The 20270-nt window shown below is 45.3% G+C and overlaps 1 protein-coding gene across 1 annotated transcript in view; it reads right to left on the bottom strand.

Moving 5' to 3' along the window:
• Positions 1-8767: 8767 nt before the first annotated feature.
• Positions 8768-20270, bottom strand: part of RDX (radixin) — a 103699-nt gene continuing 92196 nt past the window's right edge. The window contains exons 15-16 of the mRNA XM_037163871.2: positions 12421-12518; positions 8768-9389 (exon numbers count right to left, since the gene is read on the bottom strand). Coding sequence (XP_037019766.1) covers positions 12452-12518 — 67 coding nt within the window. The 3' untranslated portion in view covers positions 8768-9389; positions 12421-12451. The remainder of the gene's footprint in view (positions 9390-12420; positions 12519-20270) is intronic.

Raw genomic sequence — 20270 nt, 5'->3', positions numbered from 1 at the left:
ATATGTCTCTGGGCCATCTGTATGTCCTCCTTGGAGAAGTGTCTGTTCACATCCTTTACCCATTTTTAATTGGGTTGTTTGTCTTCCTGGTGTTGAGTCATATGAGTTCTTTATGTATTTTGTAGATAAAACCTTTGTCTGAGGTGTCATTGGAAAATATAGTCTCCCATATAGTTGGGTCCCTTTCTTACCGATAAGAGGAAACTAATAAACAAAATAAACTAACAGCGAAAATATAACCAGAGTCGTGGAAACATGCAGCAGACTGACAGGGATCAGAGCGGAGAAGAGAGGGACATAATGGTGGAAAGGAGGGGAAGGGACTAGACAAAGAACGCGTATGAATGACCCATGGACAGGGACAGCGGTGTGGGGATGGACTGGGAGAGTGAGGGGGGTGGTTGGAGGAGGGCAAAGGGGGAAAACTGGGCCAACTGTAATAGAATAACAATAAAAGTGATTTAATAATGAACAAACAAGTGAATACTACCGTCAGAAGGATCAAAAAAAGAAAATTAAAATATATTCTAGTGATACATATTTTAAAAACTAGAAAGAAAAGATTTTAACCCACCTTTTAGGGGTGTCAGTATAATGAAATAAGATAGTGACTAATGTCCAGCACAGAGCCTGGAACAGGACAGCTGCTGAAAGACGTGGGTTCCTCTCTGGCTAGAGGCCTGAGGGTCTCCCCTCCTTCCCTACTCAGTGCAGAGTTCCCCACGCAGCCCTCTCAACAGACCCAGCGTTCACCACTTCTGCCCACCCTACTGCTCTGACTCAGGCCTCTGGGTACACTTCTCACCCAGTCTCCCCACTCTCCCTCAGACCCTCAATCCTCTTTCCACTCTGTACCCCAACCAGAGTCAAACCTCTAATGAGGCCCTTCCTGAAAGCCTTGGAACCTCCACTCCCCCACCCCTAACACGCACTGCCTGTATGAAGTCAGAATTGTGTGTAATAATTTTCAAAGCCCACCCATCACAGCAACATCCCAGGAGCACCGTGCACTGCCCCACGGCTGCTGCAGACGCCGGAGCGCTGGCCCTGGCGAGTCCTCCCTGACGGAGGGCGAGTGTTCCCACCCCTTCAGCCTGTGCCCCGTAGTCCCCTCCCCCTGAGATAACTCCATCTCTGCCTTACCAGCACAAAGAGAATCCTGGGGTCCACATAAATGCCACACTGTACATACAGCTTTCTCCAGACCTTCTAACAGAAGCTAGACTCCCTCTCCTACTGCACACCCTGTTGGGTCCTGATGGTGTTCAGGTCAGTTGCTCCTTACCCACTATCTTTCTCCCTTTACCCAAATCAAGTCTGTCTGCCACAGGAGCAGTGGCTGTGCTGAGTTCTCTTTTCTCCTTGATTGCCTAATTCGTTCATTTAGCAATTACTAACCAACCAAGCACCTACAAAATTAGGTGCCACAGGAGAAGAGAATAGGGCGAGAACCAGTGTATGGCCTGCATCATGTTCTGGGCTACACTTCAGCTCTCATCCTCCTGCCTTCTGCCCCTCAGCAGACCATAGTTTAAGGAGAATGAGGGAAGGGGGTCAGGATGCTTGTCACCAACGATAATGCTGTGAGCAAAAGAAAGAGTGACAGAGAACCTGGCCCTGGACCTGGGTTCCCAGCAGTTGATTGCTTTTGGGGGACAGAAAATATAAAAGCCCGAAGAAACCATGCACACAGTACCTTCTGAACAGAGAGAGGTTCTGACAAAATCATTGAGCACATAGAGAGGAAGCTGGGAGACACACTGAGGCCAGAAGGTAGACACTGCGGATCTGGGCCTTCATCTGGGCCTTCGGACCAGTTACAAACAGGGAGCACCTGAGCCTGATGGGCTGGCCGATGCATCTGCTTTGGCCAGAGTGACTTTGTTTCACTGTCCACTGACGGCCTCTGGCCAGGTGTGCACTCTCGGGTGGGCCCCACTGCTGGCCTCAGGGTCATGTCATGCCTGGCTCCTGAAGATATTTGCATTCGGAGTCACTGCAAAAACGCAATCCTGAGGCCACTAAAAATGGTGAAGATTTTTAACAGGAACTAAATGGTGGGTCCCAATTTTGAAAAGGCCAGTAAAACTACAGGAGGGTCAGCACGGGAGACTGCCCCGATTGCCTGTCCCCAGGAGAGCATGAACAAAACCAGCTCAGTGTGCGAGGGGCAGAGGGGTGGAAGACGGACAGACCTGTGAAGTCAAATCCAACTCAGAAGTTCATTGGGTCCATCTTGGACAAGGGCTTTGCCTCATGGCAACATGACAGGTAAAATCAGCAACTAACACCACTCGAAGCACCGCACGTGGCCCAGAGCAGCTGCCCAGCAAATGGCTGTGCCTGTCACTGCCCTGGCCTGTGCGTTCTCTCTAGAACACTAAGGCTTCCTCCCCCCAATTCCACTCTTACCCCCACCCAGACCCACTCTCCACATAGCAACCAGAAAATTCTCTTAAAATTGTAACGAAGGTCAGTCAATCCCCTATCGAAACCCCTCCTGCAGGTTTGCATATTCAACTGGGAAATACATTCTCCGTAAGGCCTTTGCACTTGATAGGAATGAAAGCTATCCAGCTGCAAGAGTGGAGGCCAGGTGTGTGGAGTGTGTGGATTGACCTTGCCCGTCAGCTCAGCACTCTACGTGCCAGCTGAGTCAGACCACATTGCCTTCCCTCAGTACGGCCAAGATTGTCCTTGCCACTTCCAGCTTTGGGCCTGGGCTTGCTCCTCCTTTGCTCCCCCTTCTGAGCCTTCCCCACCTCTCAACACCAGACCTGAAGGAAGCATCCCCTGCCAACATGCTCCCCTGTCACCTCCCTAATGGCAGGTCTCATCTTGTCACCTTGCTCCCCGAGGCCACTGCAGATGGGCAGCAAATGGCACCACGATCACCCCAGCGAAGCAGCGTTTCCCAGGCTCTGCTCTGTGGGCCGCGGCTCCCTTCACTGACCTTCCAGCAGCTTCTTCAACATGTTGCACACCCTCCCCTCTCAGGGCCCTTTTGTCATTTCCTCTGCCTGCTGTGGTTGCTGCAGGTGCCTGCATGGACCCTTCCTCCTCCTTCAGGTCTCTGCTCCCGTGTCTGCCTCTCAGGGAAGGCTTCCTGCCCACCGGTCGTAAATCACGGCCCCTGCAACACCTCTCGACGTGCCCCACTTTAAGTGTTTTCTACCACTTCTCACCGTGCGGTTTGTGCGTTGCTCACCTCCCCCAGCAGGGAACGTGAACTCCATGAAGGTGGGGGCTTGAATCGGGTGTTGGCTCTGTACATGTGTGATGAACGAACTGACGAGGCCCCTTTGGCGCCCCTTTCCAGGAGTCACCTTAGAATGTGTCTGGCTCTTCCTGAGTGAGCACAGCTTCGGTGGAAGGTGGGACCCAGGTGACACACACTGTGGCTCAGGGTGGGGGTCCTCGCCTTCCTCTGAGGTCATGTGCTGCTTGAGGTTGGCCCCTTCCTAGTGTCTCCCACTGCTCCTGTCTTGGGTGGGCAGGAGGTCGGGGGTGGTGGGGCCTCAGGGCTGGGCTAGAAATGGGGCCTTGGCCCTGGGCCCTCTGATGTGTGGGTTTGGAGAGTATTTGCACAGATGGAAATGGACAGAGTCAGGACCCTGGCTGTGCCATCCAGACCTGAGCTATTACCTCCCAACAGAGAGAGCAAGGGAAGGGAGGCACCTATGCCACCATTACCGCCCACACCAGGGTGAGATGTACGGGGGCAGAGTCATGTTTAATCGGCTCCACCACCCCTGGCGGAAGCCTGGCGACAGGGCAGCTTTCACTCTCAGGCATTGTTAGTAGCCTCACATGCAGGCTCAGGGCAGGCCCGGGAGGCCACTGTGGGTGATCTGGACACAAACGCTCTGTCGCATAGCCACACCTTGTCCCTCCCAAAGCCTGCCTGGACCTCCCTGGCAGGTCTCAGCACCAGGCCAGGACACAGAGAAGGTCGACACCTAGCAGCTGGGCTCACTGCACGGGCGGCTTCCTCAGAGTGAGATGTGCAGCTCCTGATTCTACACGAATTGTCAGCCTCGCAGTCTCCCTTCCGTCGTCAGTGGGTGAGGACTAAGGAAGCCCACCAGGCCTTGCCGGCACCCCTTGGCGTGGACAATGCGGACACTCCAGGAAGACAGGGATCCTGTCTCATCACTCACGCTGAGAGCAGTGCCCAAGGACACCGTGGGCGGCCCTAAGTGGTTTCAAATGAATGAATGGAGAGCAGTTTTCTCGGGTGACCCTGTTTCAGAACTCGCACCAAAGTCTCTGCACTGGTACCTTCAGGGCACCTTCTGGCACAAGTCTCCGGGGCTAAGTGAGCAGGCCGCCCAGGGCACCGGGGCACCTGAGTGGCACTGCGGTGTCACACTGAGACAAGGGGAACCAAAAACAGCTTCTATGCACCTATGTACTTTATCTATTTGAGGAGGAAAAATATATGTTATAGAAATAAATTTACTATTTTACTGACAGAAATGAAAGACCAGAGAGGTTAACAACTTGCTGAAAGTCACCAGCAGAATGTGACAGAGTTGGCATTACAGAGTCTCATTTTCAAGCCACAGAGGACAGGGAAGGAAGATGACTGGCTGCAACTTAGTTGCCTTCACCTTTGTTCGTCCAGCAAACCAGCGAGACAAAAAAAAAAAAACAGTCCCAAAGAAATATGTCGGTTCAGGGCTAGTGCACACGGCCTCCACGGCCTTCGCCTGCGGGGCCTCCGGGAGGCCCGAGGTCCCTGCCGGCCCGGCCTGCGTGCAGCCGGGCGACACCGGGAAGACGCCCCGGACGTGCTGTCCGCCGTGGCATAGAGGCTGCGGAGGTCGGGGCCATCGCTCAGGTCTCCTTCTCTCCTAAAGGGCAAAGGGGCACTTATTCTTGTTTTAAGAAAGCCGGTGCAACAGAGATAGTGATGCTCGCCAAATATTTCCCTGCCTCTCGCAGTCCCTGTGGCTAACAGTGGCCATGTGACTGCTTCTGATGAAAGAAATATGAGAAGAGACCAGTGTAGCTCCTGGGAAGAGGTGGGGGAAGGCCCTGGGGGTTCTCCAGTGCCTGCGTCCCCCAGCTGTGCCTGAGCGACCACAGGCTCCACGAGGTACAGGGAAAACCTGGTCCCCCAGAACCATGAGAAGCAAAACACCCCAGTGCGCAGGGATCAAGGGATGAGCCTCTGAGTTGTAGGCCTTTGGGGGACCAACAGCCTTGTCCACTCGGACTAAAGGAAATTTGAGGTTGGGGGTAGCTTGAAGGAAGGCCTGGAGGTGGGGGGTCCAGCTGTTGACAGCTAAGGGGAGCCTGGCTCTAGGCGCAACCGCTCTGTGGAGGGACCTGGGGAGGTTGGTGCAGGAAGTGGGTGCAGCCCCGGAACAGAGGCCTGGGAGCAGCTTGAGTGGAGTGGGCAACAGGCAGACTGGGTGAGAGTGAGTGCTAAGAATTCAGGAGTTTGTTGAGTAAAAGGCACCAGACACTAGAGAATAGGAGCGGAACGACTGCATTTGTATAAACACCCAACAGTAACCCATACCTCCCCGTCAGAATTCAGATCCCACTTACCTGGGAGGGAGGACCGTGACTGAGGGAAAACAGAGAGACCTGGGGAGATAAATGCTCTCTCTGGTCTGGTGCTGATTCCACTGGGGCTTTCAGTTCATGGAGATTGTGTCCACTAATCTACAAAAGTTTGTTTTATATTTCAGTTAAAAGCACTTAAAGGGCACTAGCTTCACTGTTGTTGCGAAGCTCCTGTAAGTGTCCATTAGTGCTCAGCACCCCACAAGGTTTTACTAAAGGAGAGCTGCACATGTCTCTTGGAGCCTGTTTTTAAATTGGCATTTCAGGGCTGATTTACAGCTGGCATTGGTCCTGCTTAGAAGAGGAATGAGTGTAATCCATAACCATTTGTTCTCTCCAAGGCCTCGGGCTAGAAGAGGACATTGATTTGTAGGAGTTACTCCTGCGCCCTCATTTCCGAAGGATATCAGCTGACTCAATCAGCCTCATGGAGAAAGAACATTCAGTGCCAGGGTTGGAGGGGACCGGTAACTAGAACTGCTTCGCTCAGCCCAGTGCTCCCGGGGCCTGTGAGGGGGGGTCCCCAGTAGCAGCCGCAGCCCCAGCCTCACTTGGGAACCAGACCCTCTGGGGGAGATGAGTGTAGGTGGCTTAACAAACCCTCCAGGTGATTCTGAGGCACATTAAAGTGAGAATCATTGTGCTCAATCAACCAGAATTCAGGTAAAGCAGCAGCTGGGGGAGGCCGTAGATCCCCTTGATCACTGATAAAGCTGCTGTACCTGTGGCAACTAGCTTCCTAACCCCTAACCCCAGAGCAGACGGACTCACGCTCTGGGTGGCAGCCAGGGCCTCCTCTGTACAACACAGCCATGGAGCAGAAGACACAGTCTGCACCCCTGTGCAGCCAGCTCCCCTCAGAAAGAGGAAGAAGGGAGGCACTCACCCCACCTGCCGGTGGCGGGGGGAGCCCAGAGGGCCCGAGCACCGTGCTAACCGGTGTCCCATCTACACTGAAGGAGGGAATGCCCCCACCCACACGTTCCTTACTGACCCGTTTTCTCCCTCCCAGTTGCTACTCCTGTTAGCTTTGCCTCCTTGACCGGGACTGAAATCCAACAGTTTACAAGGTCCTGGGGGCGCTCTTCATGGCGATGCCCCATTGGTTCATGAAGAAAAGTTCTAATTTTGAGGCTATGATGTCCACCTGTGTGTCCCAGCAGTAAGTGTAGACAGCTGTCTTTCCACCCATTTGCAGAAGGGACCCCAGGGAGAAATCCGGTAAGATGTGAAGAGGGAAAGCTAGACGTGTTGCCTCCCCACAGTGGTCTGAGCAGGTGCTGCTCTGGCCTGTGATTACCTTGATGCATTTCTCGGTCTCTGAGCACAGGTGATCGCCCTGCCTGTCTGCGGCCTCTCGGTGGCCCAGGTTTGCCATCCCACGACCTGAGTAGGTTGGAGTATCACCACGTACCAGGGCGTCCGACCTTTTGGTGTCTCTGGGCCACACTGGAAGAAAAGTTGTCTTGAGCCACACATTAAATACAGAAACACTAACAAAAACTGATGAGCAAAAAATAGGTTTTAAGTAAATGTACAATTTTATGTTGGGCTGCGTGCAGTCCATGGGCCATGTGTTGGACACCCCTGCCACCAAAGGGTTGTGGGTTCCATCCCAGTCAAGACGTGTGACTAGGTTGTGGGCTTGATTCCCAGTCAAGGCGTGTACAGAAGGCAACCGATACCTGTTCCTGGCATGAGTGTGTGTGCGTCTCTCTCCCCTTCTCCCCCTCCCTCTCTCTCTCTCTAAAGTCAATGAACATATCCTTAGGTGAAGAAACAAAAAAAAAACCACCTAAGTTTGCTACTCCCTTCCCTTTCCCCAAAAAGGAGAAACTCAAAGAACAAAAGGGATCTAAACATCATTAGTCAAAACACTTCATTTTCCAGCAGACGAATCAGAAGCCCAGAGAGGTGGAGGGACATGCCCAGGCCAAACCTCTGATTGGTGGCAGAAGCACGACCCACCGGCTGAAGACCCTCAGCCCTCCACAGCTCCATAAACATGCTTACGAACCATTGCTTCTATAGCATTGTCTAAATTAGGCTTACCTTACATCACACTATAACCAGAAACAACTGATTACTTGTCATGTATCTTCTTAAATACCTTCCCCCTGCATCGCCAGCACTGGCCAGACAAATCTATGTGGAGGAAAGGGTGTCAAGTGGAATCACTTGGGAGTTTGCTGTGGAAGGCAGCAGCCCACGCTGTGCCTTCTTTATCTCTTGACCCCAAGCCTCGGTTCTCTAATGGATCTATTAGAAGGTGAAAGTGAGAACGGACCTGGCGTGACGGATCATTCAGATAGACATCTGACCAGTGGCTCAAAGGGCTCCACCAGGTGGTTTTGTCCGGTGCTTCTGGTCTATACTGCTTTAAAGAGCAGTGTTTTGGGTGCTGCCTTCGAACCCCGGCCACAGGACACCCAACTTCCAGCCCCACTGCACCCTTGGGTCTCATGGCAGAACAGGTTTCCACCAACTTCTTCTTGCAAAGGAGGAAAGACCTGAGGAACAGCAATCTGATAAGACACCACAACAAAAGTATTTTTTAAATGATCCAACTGCCTGAAAACCAATGACTTCAAATAAATTGAGACCACTTTGGGGACAACTACTCCTTGATGGTAGACAAACAACATTTCTGTCAGATGAAAAGTTTCTTTGCTATGTGGCCCCATTAGTTGGGGACTGTTTCTAAAAGTTAGACTCAGTGTCCTTGAAAAACATCAGGTTCAGATGGGAAATTCAGTATCATGTGAACATATTTTATGTGTTTCTTTCTGAAAATCCTTGAGGGGTAAGTACCTGCCATTTAATTGCAGTACAATGCTTTCTTGTAGTCTATTACAGTGACTACTAATAAAATAGCTGACTCATGTCAGAGATGGTCACCCGATCCTCTAAGCTTCAGTCCTTGGACATTCAAGCCACCTCAGAGTGCCAGGAATAGTGCCACCTGGTGAATTAATAATGCCGCTTCATGTCCCAGCTCTGACACCGGACTCCTCCACCTTCCTTCTCCAAACGCAGGCCAACTCCAAACTAACGCTTTGTGAAATCAGAGAAGGTGAGAACCTGAGATGGGCAGGCAAGCCCCACTGGTCAGTAGGGCACCTCCTTGAGAAGGAGATATTCACTGCTTGGCATCACCGTGCAGAATCGAGTGCAAAGAAATGCCCCAGGCTGATGTTAGAATATATTTATTGCTACATTTATATACAATTATACAAACAGCCCAGACAGGAAAAGGAATGTTGCATCAATGTCTCCAGACTTCACAGATGTGATCCAGTAAACAGCTGTACACCACTGACTTAGCTCTCAGTTCAAAGCCAAAAGTAAGTCACATACATTTTTTTTTGAAAAAGTGGAAAATTCTTGGAAATTGTCTCCATATATCCCTCCTTGCAAGCTAGTCATGCAGACTAAGAAGTGGGCTCTGAGAAGCTAACGCCTTCTGGCATGTTGGGGATGGTGCCTTGAGGACGGCAAGCAGCGGGCGCTGGCTTGGGACTGCAGGGTGCGACACAGGACGCCCAAGTCCTGCCCGTACTTCTGCAGTCTGTCCCTAGGAAAGGCGATCGAGGGGGGCGGGGGTGGGAGAGACAGGAGAGCGAGAAGAGGAAAACCAACAGTTAAAAGATGTGGAGAGAACCACGGGCAAGAGCCCTGGTTTTGAGAACCAGTGTCCATCTGGTTCCAGTTGGGATTCTGGACTCTGGGAGATGGGTATTCACATTCAGAACATCGGGCATATCCTGGTAGGTCCTTATCCTAAAGCTCACCACATGTCAGATGCCAGGGACCTGCAGGAAGACACAGTGAACAGGAAAGTTAGGCAAGAAAGAAGTAAATGAAACTTAAATATTACCAAAATAGGGCTGAAATGAGCACAGCCCTGAAAACCTTTCCACACTTCCTAAGTAGCATTAGCCACGGTTGAGTTCTCCATTGAGTGATGGGGGTGGGGGGGTAGAGGCAAGGCCGAAACACATGTTGTTCCACCACAAGGTGGGGTCCACAGACTCTGCCCTCTGAGCTCAGCCAGGTCACGGTATGTTTGGTCTCAAAGGGGCTCTAACACAGTGGATCAAATCATGCAAACTTCAGGTCCAGAATTAGCATGAAGGTATGAGATCACAGTGGAAACACACTCCCTTTTGTGTATCCAGTCACGTGAACCTTTGTGACGTGAATCACGAGGGATGTCACTGAGCAGCCTGTGGGGCACCTCTGCCCAGGGGATGAGCTCACTGTATTCACACCAGCTCTGCCCCCCAGCCCCCTTCACATGCCAATTCCCACCCTGGGGCTCAAGAAGGGGGTATCTTCAGGTCAGGTCTAACGCAGCCTCCTAAACTAAAATCAGCCTAGCACCTCAGAGAAAGGATAAGGCCTGAAGGCTGAGAGCAAGAAGCCTGTGGGCCTGAATACATCTGACCGCCAGGGGCCTTTGGGGCTGACTAGTAATTGGGACGCAGCCTGGTACCTGAGGCTGCAGGGCATTGGGATGCAACCTGAGGCTGCAGGGCATTCTGTCCCTGAAGGAACCATGGCTATGGCTGGTCCATGGCTATAGATGCTACCTCTAATTCCTCATTACCATAATCCCATGGGCCACCGAAAGACAGGAGGAGAGTTTGATGGAGAAACCCTACGGACTGGAGGAGAAGGACCAGAGAACCACTTAGAAGTCCCTGTCCTTTTTCTTGGGTCAGTAACCTTACAATCGGTTAGAGAGGGGCCCGGCGTTTCTTCGGAGGCTGCCAACTGCGTGACATTTCAAGCTGAAGGAGGTGATGTGCTAACTGCCAACTCCTGATCCTTTAACAAATTAATCTCTGGATAAGTCAAAATCTCTGTCATTTGATCTTGACTGTTCCAGTGGGTCATGCAGAAAATTTATTTTCCTACTTCTGATGACAGTGGCAGAGTCACACTCACTTGAAGGCTCTGCTCTAAAAAGCAGGGACACCAACGGGTGCAAGTCTGCGGGAAAACTGCACATTTGGCACATGTCAACTTGGGGGCTATCACCAATCAGCAAACAAAACTGCAAGAGTTACCTAAATTTATGCATTGGAAGAACCGGCCTGAAGAGGAATAGCTAAACAGGGCGACCTCATCGCAGATTTCTGAGAGGAGCGGTGCGTGGCCACGCCCAACACACAGCTCTTCAGTAGCAGGACGTTGGTGCCTGGAGCCTCCGGTCCATTGCTCCTGTGCACCTAAGTTAGCGCCTTTGAAATAAGCCCTAACCACCCTCAAGAGAGCACAGAATCTTAACTGTCTCCCACGGCCGTATTATCTTCCTTACTTTCACTCCTTAATTTCAAATTCATAAAAGCTGCAAAACTGTTGCTTCCCGAAGCATCTGAGATCTTGCTTTCCAGCCATGTGTTGTCAGTTTGGCACAAATAAACTCTTATAAAATTAAAAAAAAAAAAGATGTATAGCTGAAAGTGGTTTGTAGCTCTCTACAGAACATTAAGAATGTGTTTTAACCAAGGATTTTAGCTCGTGTCAGGAATAAGTCTAACTGGAACATATGAATTCACAATCAGCTCCACCCCTTTCAAAATGAGCCAGAGCCAATGACGATGTTTGTGTCAAAAGCCCTTCAAGTGGATTTGAAGCAATGGGGCCTTTTGGTGCTGCTGTGGAGTGTCGGAGACCCTGTGTGACCTTCAACTCCTTCCAGAGCAATTCAAAGTTCAAGGCCAAAGAGCAAATTATATCTAAAAATCCCCCACCTGAAGCAAATATATATGACCATTTTGCATTTAAAAAATCTAAAAAATAATATTGTTATGACAGACATTCATTCCAGATCTTAAAGGATTGTATCTAATACATTCACACAGAGCTAGGGTTAGGTGTCCGGAACTTCGGAGGACTGAAACAGCAAACCGGAGGAACTCAAATGAACCATTCAAGATCTATAAGATAAACTGCATTGCTGTGGTTTTACTTACAAATTGGATGGGTCACAACAGTCCTTGCCAAAGAAATTAAGGAATTTTAAAACAGGCTGTTATCATGATTGATCAATGATTTTTAAATATTTCCAAGTTAAGATCAAGTCGTAATACTAACCTGGCTTATGAACCAATTCTGGAATTCTTCTACTAATATATATGTATGGCACTTCATTTTTAAGTCTACCTAAATATTTTGTAAAATAAGGAGAAACCTAACAGCTGCACACTGTGTGAACTTGCACTATAATCCACCGTATCAAGAGAGTTCTTTCACAGTCTACCATAGCAGGTCCAATCAGTTCACCAAGATTACAGGTAAAATCCCAATTTAATAAACTATCTGAGCCCTGGCTGCTGTGACTCAGTGGAGTGAGTGCCAGCCTGCAAACCAAAAGGCTGCAGGCCTGATTCCCAGTCAGGGCACATGCCTGGGTTGCCAGTCAGGTCCCTATCTGGGGGTGTGCAAGAGGCAATCGATACATGTGATCTCTTGCACGAGAGAAGCATTGATATTTCTCTCCCTCCCTCTTTCTCCCTCCCTTCTCTTTCTCTTTCTCCCTCCCTTCTCCTCTCTCTAAAAAGTAAATAAATAAAATCTTTAAAAAATAATAAACAAACTATCTGACCTCAAAATTATTAAATTGGAGGAAGATGTTCTTGACTGGTAAAGAGTCCAAGAGATGTAAACAGTTGAGAAATAACCCAGAGAGGGAGGAATTAGATGCTGTAATGGTAGGGATGGCTCTTTTGACTGAGAATTCAGCTGTTGGGGGTGTAGCGCCTTGGCAGTGGACAGATATGGCAGGTCTAATGGGAAGGTGGGCTGGCCCTGGCTACAGCTGCCACGTGTACTTACCTAGTAAGAGAGGGAAGCTTCTTCCTAACTGTTACATTTGCTTTATGCTGCTTTGGCAAGAACGCATCTGGAAGAATGCATACAGTTTGGGTCCCCACCTTTTAAAAGAAACATCAAGAGGTTAGAAAGTATCTAGCAAAAGAACACAGAAGGACACCAAGTGCAGAGGGGACCACATCACCGTGGGTCATGCAGGGCCCCTGGTAACCAAACTGCCACAGTCATCTCTGTCATAATCTTGAACTTCTCTTTTAACCTACTTTTGAATCTCCATAATTACAATGTGAAAATGAAAATACTCTAAATCTCCCTTTTAAATAGGCGTTAGAATTCTAATAGTGTAGCAACTCTACACAAACTATTCAGTTTCACAAGAATAATGAATCGCAAAGCCATACACATCAAAGCTTTGAAACTATTAGAATGTATAAGACAGAGATTATATTTTATTCAAGGTTCTCTCTCAATTCATTTAGGCACTGTTAAAATGCCTTGTAGGCACCAACCAGCTTTACAGACTCAAAATATTCTGGGGTGGCCTGTTTTGAAATCAACAATTGCTATCCTTGAATAAGCACATTTTCAATATGCTATACCTATTCACAAAAAGACTGGTGTGGGTCAGGACAGACAAACAACAGAAACCTCCTCTGCTGCAGTCCTGTTGGCACTGCAGTGGTTACTATTTCAGCCCCACTTTCCCTGGTCTGCCTTCTTCAGCTGACTCACCTGCCACTCTCAGATGTGGCCTTTACGGACACCAAAACCGGTCACTAAACGACCTCTACAAAGAAACTGCCACACCGGCCAAGCTTATCCATATGTGAGTTCTCTCAGCGGGGGGAACAGTGTTTCTGTCATTCCTGTGCTCGTGAGTCAAATGTCAGAAAGTCAGTTACTGGCAATCTGTGTAGATCAGTTATGTACCAAAAAGGCATCTCTGGTGGGCTGCGGCCCCTGGAAACCACGTTGTAGATGATAGTTTGGTTTCCAGGCAGTTGAACAGACAATGAAAAGCAGAGTCTTTGAACTAATATACAGTAGGAACCCCAAATTTGTCAATGCTAGTAATAAAGGAAGATAAAGACGGTGAAACTTATTATTACTATTATAATCTTTCTTTGATATTTTGTCTTGATGTTAAACTGGGCAGAATTAGATGACAAAGTAGAACTTCCAATTTAAGAACATTTTAAAGGGAATGTGAAGTATTTTCAAACACATGGAGGGTTACCAGAGCTGTCACTTTATCGTGTCAAATGTGATTTAAAAGTGTATTACTGTATTTCTTCCTTAGTCACCAGCACTACTGCCACCATGGCCAACCACAGCAGAGATTAAGTTTGTACTCATAAAGGAACAAAGGGAGAAAAAGCAAAGGAAGAAAGGTGAATAATCTGAGGAAAATCAGGAGAAAGGAGAATGAGGGATTTAAGTGGGTGAATGTAAGGTACACAAAAGAAAATGCAGTGAGGGGTAACAGTGATGATAATCAGGGAAACTATTTCTCTAAGAGAAAAAGAGATGGCAATAGCAAGTCAGGAATTTCCAATGGGTGCCACCAGGGGGCGCCATGAGATTTACCTAGTTGAAGACAGAGACACTGGAAGGAGAGCAAGGGGGAGACAGACAAATTAGAGGGACAGGACATTCACAGTACAGGGCGCTCGGGCTTGGAGGAGCACCAAACCATAGGCAAGGTTATATGTCACGTTATCTGAGGCACGAAAACTTAGTTCAACAGTAGAAAATCTAGTTTAATCTAACCCAGTATGTTCACAAACAAGAAGCACATACACATTGTCTCAATATACACAGAAGTTGCATTTGACCAATTTTAAACCTTTTTATTAAAAAAAAAACTCTAGCAAAACAGGCAAATATATACAACAGCAAGATTCATTAACTGGATAAAAGGCATGCACCAAAAACTGAGAGGAAACATGTAGTAAGAAATGTTAGAAATGCTATCAAGGAAAGAAAATAATAAAGACCAGAGCAGAAAGAGTTTTTTTTTAAAAAGAAACAAAAGGTCAATGAATCCAAGAAATGGTTCTTTGAAAGGATAAATAAAATTGACAAATCTTTAGACAGACTTGTCAATAAAAAAGAGAGGAATCAAATAAAATCAGAAATGGAAAAAGAGGAAAAACTGACGCCAAATAAACACAAAGGACAGTGAGAAAATATTACAAACAATTATATGCTGACAAGTTTTAGACTCTGGATGATATAAATTCCTAGAAAAAATCTGACACCTAGTGCAATTGAAGTAGTAATTTAAAAACTCCCAACAAACAAAAGCCCTCGACCAGATAGCTTCACAGCTGAATTTTACCAAACATTCTGAGAAGAACTGACACCTCTCATTTGCAAAATATTTCAAAAAATTTATTTCATAACACCAGTATTATCCTAATATCAAAACGATATAAATACTACAAAAACTAAAATTATAGGCTAATATCCCTGATGAACAAAGATACTAAAATCTTCAACAAAATATTAGCAAATCAAATACAGAAATACATAAAAAAGATCCTACACAATGATCAGGTGGGATTTATTCTGGAAATGCAAAGTTGGTACTACATCCGCAAATCAATAATATGATTCATCACATAAACAAAACAAAGGATAAAAACTACACAATCATATTAATAAATGCAGAAAAAGCTTTTGATAAAAATCCAATATTCATTTATGATAAAAACTCTCAGCAAGTGTGATTAGAGGAAACATATTTTAACATAATAAAGGCCATATGTGACAAACCCACTGCCAGCATCGTACTCAGTGGGCAAAAACTACAGGTGTTCCCCTTAGGATTGGGAACAAGACAGAGATGTCTGCTTTCACCTCTCTTATTCAACATAGTACTGGAAGTCCTAGCCACATCAATTAGGTAAAAAGAAATAAAAGGCATCTAAAACAGAAAGAAAGAAGTAAAATGGCCTTTATTTGCAGATGACATGATTCTATACATAGAGAACCCTAAAGATTCCATGAGAAACTACCAGAACTGATAAATAAAGCAGTAAAGCAGCAGGATACAAAGTTATTATTCAGACACCGGACACATTTTTATATGCCAATAATGAACTATCAGAAAGGGAAATTAAGAAAACAATACCATTCACAAGTACTTCAAAATGAATAAAATACCTAAGAATAAACCTAACCAAGGATGAAAAAGACCTGCATTCAGAAAATTATAAGACACTGAGGAAAGAAACTGAAGAAGATACAAATATGTGGAAGTACGTACAATACTCATGGATTGGAAGAACTAGCATCAATAAAATGTCCATGCTACTCAAAGCAATCTATTGATTCAATGCAATTCCTATGAAGATTCCAAAGACACATTCACAGAACTAGAACAAATATTTCAAAAACTTATATGGACCCATAAAAGGCCCTGAATAACAACAGTGAACCTGAGAAAGAAGAATGAAGTTGGAGAAATCATGGTATCTAATATCAAAGTACATGATAAGGCCACAGTAATCAAAACAGCATTGTCCTGGCATAAAAACAGACACATAGATCAATGGAATAGAGAGCCCAGAAATAAACCCACACCTTTATAGTCAATTAATATTCAACAGAGGAAGCAAGCACATGCAATGGGCTAAAGACAGTTTATTCAATAAATGGTGTTGGACAGATATGTGCAGAAAAATGAAACTAGACCACCTTCTTACATCACATGCAAGAATAAACTGAAAATGGATTATTAGAGACTTACAATTTAGACCTGAAACCATAAAAATTTTAGAAGAAAACATAGGCGGTAAAATTTCAGACACTGCTCATAGCTATATTCTATCTGGTATATCTTCTCAGGCAAGGGAACCCTCAAAAAGAAAACCACAAATGGGACTACATCAAACTAAAGAGGTTTTGTACAGCAAAGGAAACCATGAACAAAATACAAAGACAACCCACAATATGAGAGAACATAGTCACCAATACATCTGAGAAGTGGTTAATGTCCAAAATTTATAAAGAACTTATAAAACTCAGAACTAAAAAACAATCCAATTAAAAAATAGGTAAAGGACCTGAACAGGCATTTCTCCAAAGAGGACAGATGGCCAACAGGCATATATAAAGGTGCTCGAGGTCACTAATCATCAGAGAAATACAAACCACAATGAGATACCATCTCACACTTGTCAGAATGACTGTCATCAGTATAAATCAACAAGTGCTGGGGAGCACGTGGAGAAAAGGGAACCCTTCTGCACTACTGGTGGGAATGCTGACTGGTGTGGCCACTGTGGAAAGCAGTATGGAGTTGCCTCCAAAAATTAACCCTCGCTGGTGTGGCTCAGTGGACTGAGTGCCACCTTAGAACCAAAGGGTTGCTGGTTCAATTCCCACTCAGGGCACATGCTTGGGTTGTGGGCCAGGTCCCGAGTGGAGGGTGCATGAGAGGCAACCCCACATTTATGTTTCTCTCCCTCTCCCCCTTCCTTCCTCACTCTAGAAATGGATAAATACAATCTTCTTTAAAAATTAAAGATGGAACTACCCTATGACCCAGTGATTCTACTTCTAAAAACCCAAAATACTAATTCAAAAGAATATATGCACCCTAAGTTCATTGCAGCATTATGTGCAATAGCCACGATTTCAAAACAGCCCAAGTGTTCATCAGTAGATGAGTGGATAAAACAACTATGGGACATTTACACAAAGGATTACCACTCAGCCATAATAAAAAAGAAAATTTTGCCCTTTGTGACAGCAAGGATAGACCTGAAGAACATTATGCTAAGTGAAATAAGCCAGTCAGAGAAAGACAAACACCATATGATTTCACTCATATGTGGAATCTAATAAACAGCCTGAATTAACAAACAAAATAGAGACAGACACATGGAAAGCAGGTGGACAACTCTGGGCATCAGGGGGATCAAGCAAAAAGGAGAATAAACTCATGGACATGGACAAGGGTGGTGACTGCAGGGGCAAATAGGATATAAGGGGGGTAAATGGTAACGAAAAAATACAATAAAAATAAATTTAAAAAGAAAAAGAAAAATGCTAGAAACATTCCTCTTAAATCAGAAGTGAGATGCCACTTTATGTTCAACGTTGTATAGAATGTTTCAGTGCAGTCGATTCTGTGAGACGAGGCAGAGACGTGAACGTTATGTGGACTGACTGAGAAGGCAAACTGCAAACTGTCAGTATCTGCAGAAGATGCCTATTCACGTAGAAAAGCCTGTGAGGCTTCACAAATTCTTAGAAACAATTAAGAGTTAAGCAAGTTCCTAATTATAAGTTAGGCAAACTAAGATTAATTTCATTTCTATAAACCAGCCAAGAAGAGTTTTAAAATGTATCTCTAAAAAGATAGTAAAAATAAGATGCTTAATAAACCTAACAAAAATATATTATCTTAATGCAACATTTTAAACAACTTTACAGAAAGACATTAAGGAAGCCATCAATAAATGGAGAGATATATTCTGACCAGGAATACTGAATATTCTACAGAGGTAACTTCTTCCCAAATTAATCTATTAATACATCTTCAACCAAAAGTCTTTTATACTCCTACAATTTAGAGGAATTCTCACATTTATGTAGAGGAACCAAGAGCCAAAACTAATTAGGAGTTTATTATCAAAACAAAGTAGAGACTTTAAAGAAAGCTCTATCAAATATTAAGACTCATTATAAAGCTAAGATTATAGGCGTTAAGACCGAACGGCACCGACAGAGGTAGACAAAGTGGCCGTGGGAACAGAGAGGATACGTACGTGTGTGTGCGTGGGGTGTGTGTATGGGGGTGGCAACAGCATTAGTGGGGGAGGATGAACCACCAAACTATCATACACACAGAACAAAAACTAGATTCATACTTCATACTGCAAAGTTATTTCTACTTGGACTAAAGACTGAGATGTAAAAACCACCAAACTTTCAGAAGAAAATTTAAAAATCAATACTTTAAGAAGAAAATATAGGAGGAAATCTTCATGATTTCAAGGAAAAAAAAGAATTTCTTATGTCTTTTCACAAAAAATACTTCCAAATCAAAAGGAGATTTCTAAATTAAGCTACAATAAAAGTTAAAACTTTTATTTATCAAAAAAAATCATATAAATGTGAAAAGACGTAAGAAAGGAAATATCTGTAAAAATTTAAATGTCAAAATATTACTAACCAGAATATAAAGAAATCTTATGAACCAATTCAATTAAGATAGAGAACATAATAGAAAAGAGGCAAAAACAAACAAAAAAGTCATTTAAAAAAAGAGACATGAAAGTCCCATAAAAGTAAAAAAATTTTAAATTACATTAGTAATCAAGAAAACACAAATTAAAACACAGTAAGATACTACTTTCATCTATCGAATTTGCAAAAACTTTAAATTCTAGTGATACCAAGTGTGGTGAACATGTGGCTATACCTTTACTTTGGAAAACAATGTGATGGTTACACAGTCAAGTTGAAGACGTGCACACCCTGCCACTGACAATGCAGAGATGCATTGCTCACATTCACTAGGCGACACATGGCAGAATATTTATGGCTATACTGATTGTAAAATAAACACATGGGAGCAATCCGTGTGTTCATCATGGGGGGACAGGTAAACTCTAGCGCATTCATTCATAAAGCAAATGTACGCACAGCAGTGAAAATGAGTGAACCCCTGCTATCTTTATCAAGATGGACATGTGTGCATGTGTGTAATAAAATTACACAAAGTTCATAAGCATACAAAAGTAGACTTTATTTTGCTGTGGACACAAACAGTAAAAATTGAAGAAAAGAATGATGTGACAGAGGACAAATACAAATGTTATAGTTGGTCAGTATACTATTTTGAAAACTGGTATAGGGCCTGGCCTGGTATCTCAGTTGGTTAGAGCATCATCTTTACAAGCCAAGTTTGCGGGTTTAATTCCTAGTCAAGACACATACGAGAAACAACCAATAGGCAGAGCCTGGAGGGTTCTAGCCAAGATGGAGGCATAGGTAGAAACCCTTCACTTCCTTATACAACCAAAAGAAGGACAACAACCAATTTAAAAACAATAAACAACCAGAACCTCCAGAACAGCAGTCTGCCAGGAACTCTGACAACCAAGGACTTAAAGAAACATTCATCCAGATGGGTAGGAGGAGCAGAGATGGGCATCTGGGCCCAGCTGGGCAGCTGGGCAAGAGGACCTGCAGCAATGTGGTGGACCTCATGGGCTACGACCTGTGGGCTGACTGACCAGAAAACTAAAGATTCAAAACCTCTACTTGTAAAATCCAGTGGTGATTCTGAAGGCAGGAGAAACTCCCACTCTCACAATAGAGTTCCCACAAACCCACCCACCTGGGAATCAGCACCTGAAAGAGTACCATCCACTTGTGGGAAGCAAGGGAAGTGATGCAAAGTGTGGTCAGAGCAGAGTGAGCAAGCAGCACTGTTCCCTCTCTGACTCCTCCCACAGACAGCACCGCAACACAGCACAGAGGATTGCCCTGCCTTGGAGAATACCTAGAGCACCTCCTCTTACCATGTAACAGGTACATTGAGGCAAAGAAACATGGCCCAAATGAAAGAACAGATCAAAACTCCAGAGAAACAACTAAGCGATGAGAAGGTAAGACAACCTATCTGATGCAGAGTTTCAAAACACTAGTAATCAGAATGCTCACCGAATTGACTGAGCTCAGTCACAAAATGAAGGAAGAAATGAAGACTACACAAAGTGAAATAAAGCAAAATGTACAGAGAACCAATAGTGAAGGGAAGGAAACCAGGGCTCAAATCAATGATTTAGAACAAAAGGAAGAAATAAGCATCCAACCAGAACAGAATGAAGAAA

This window comes from Artibeus jamaicensis, unplaced genomic scaffold, assembly GCF_021234435.1.
Source record: "Artibeus jamaicensis isolate MK-2021 breed Jamaican fruit bat unplaced genomic scaffold, CSHL_Jam_final contig_585, whole genome shotgun sequence".
Classification (NCBI taxonomy): domain Eukaryota; kingdom Metazoa; phylum Chordata; class Mammalia; order Chiroptera; family Phyllostomidae; genus Artibeus; species Artibeus jamaicensis.
Note: the sequence above shows the minus strand (reverse complement) of the source record. Positions and strands in the feature narration are given on the sequence as shown.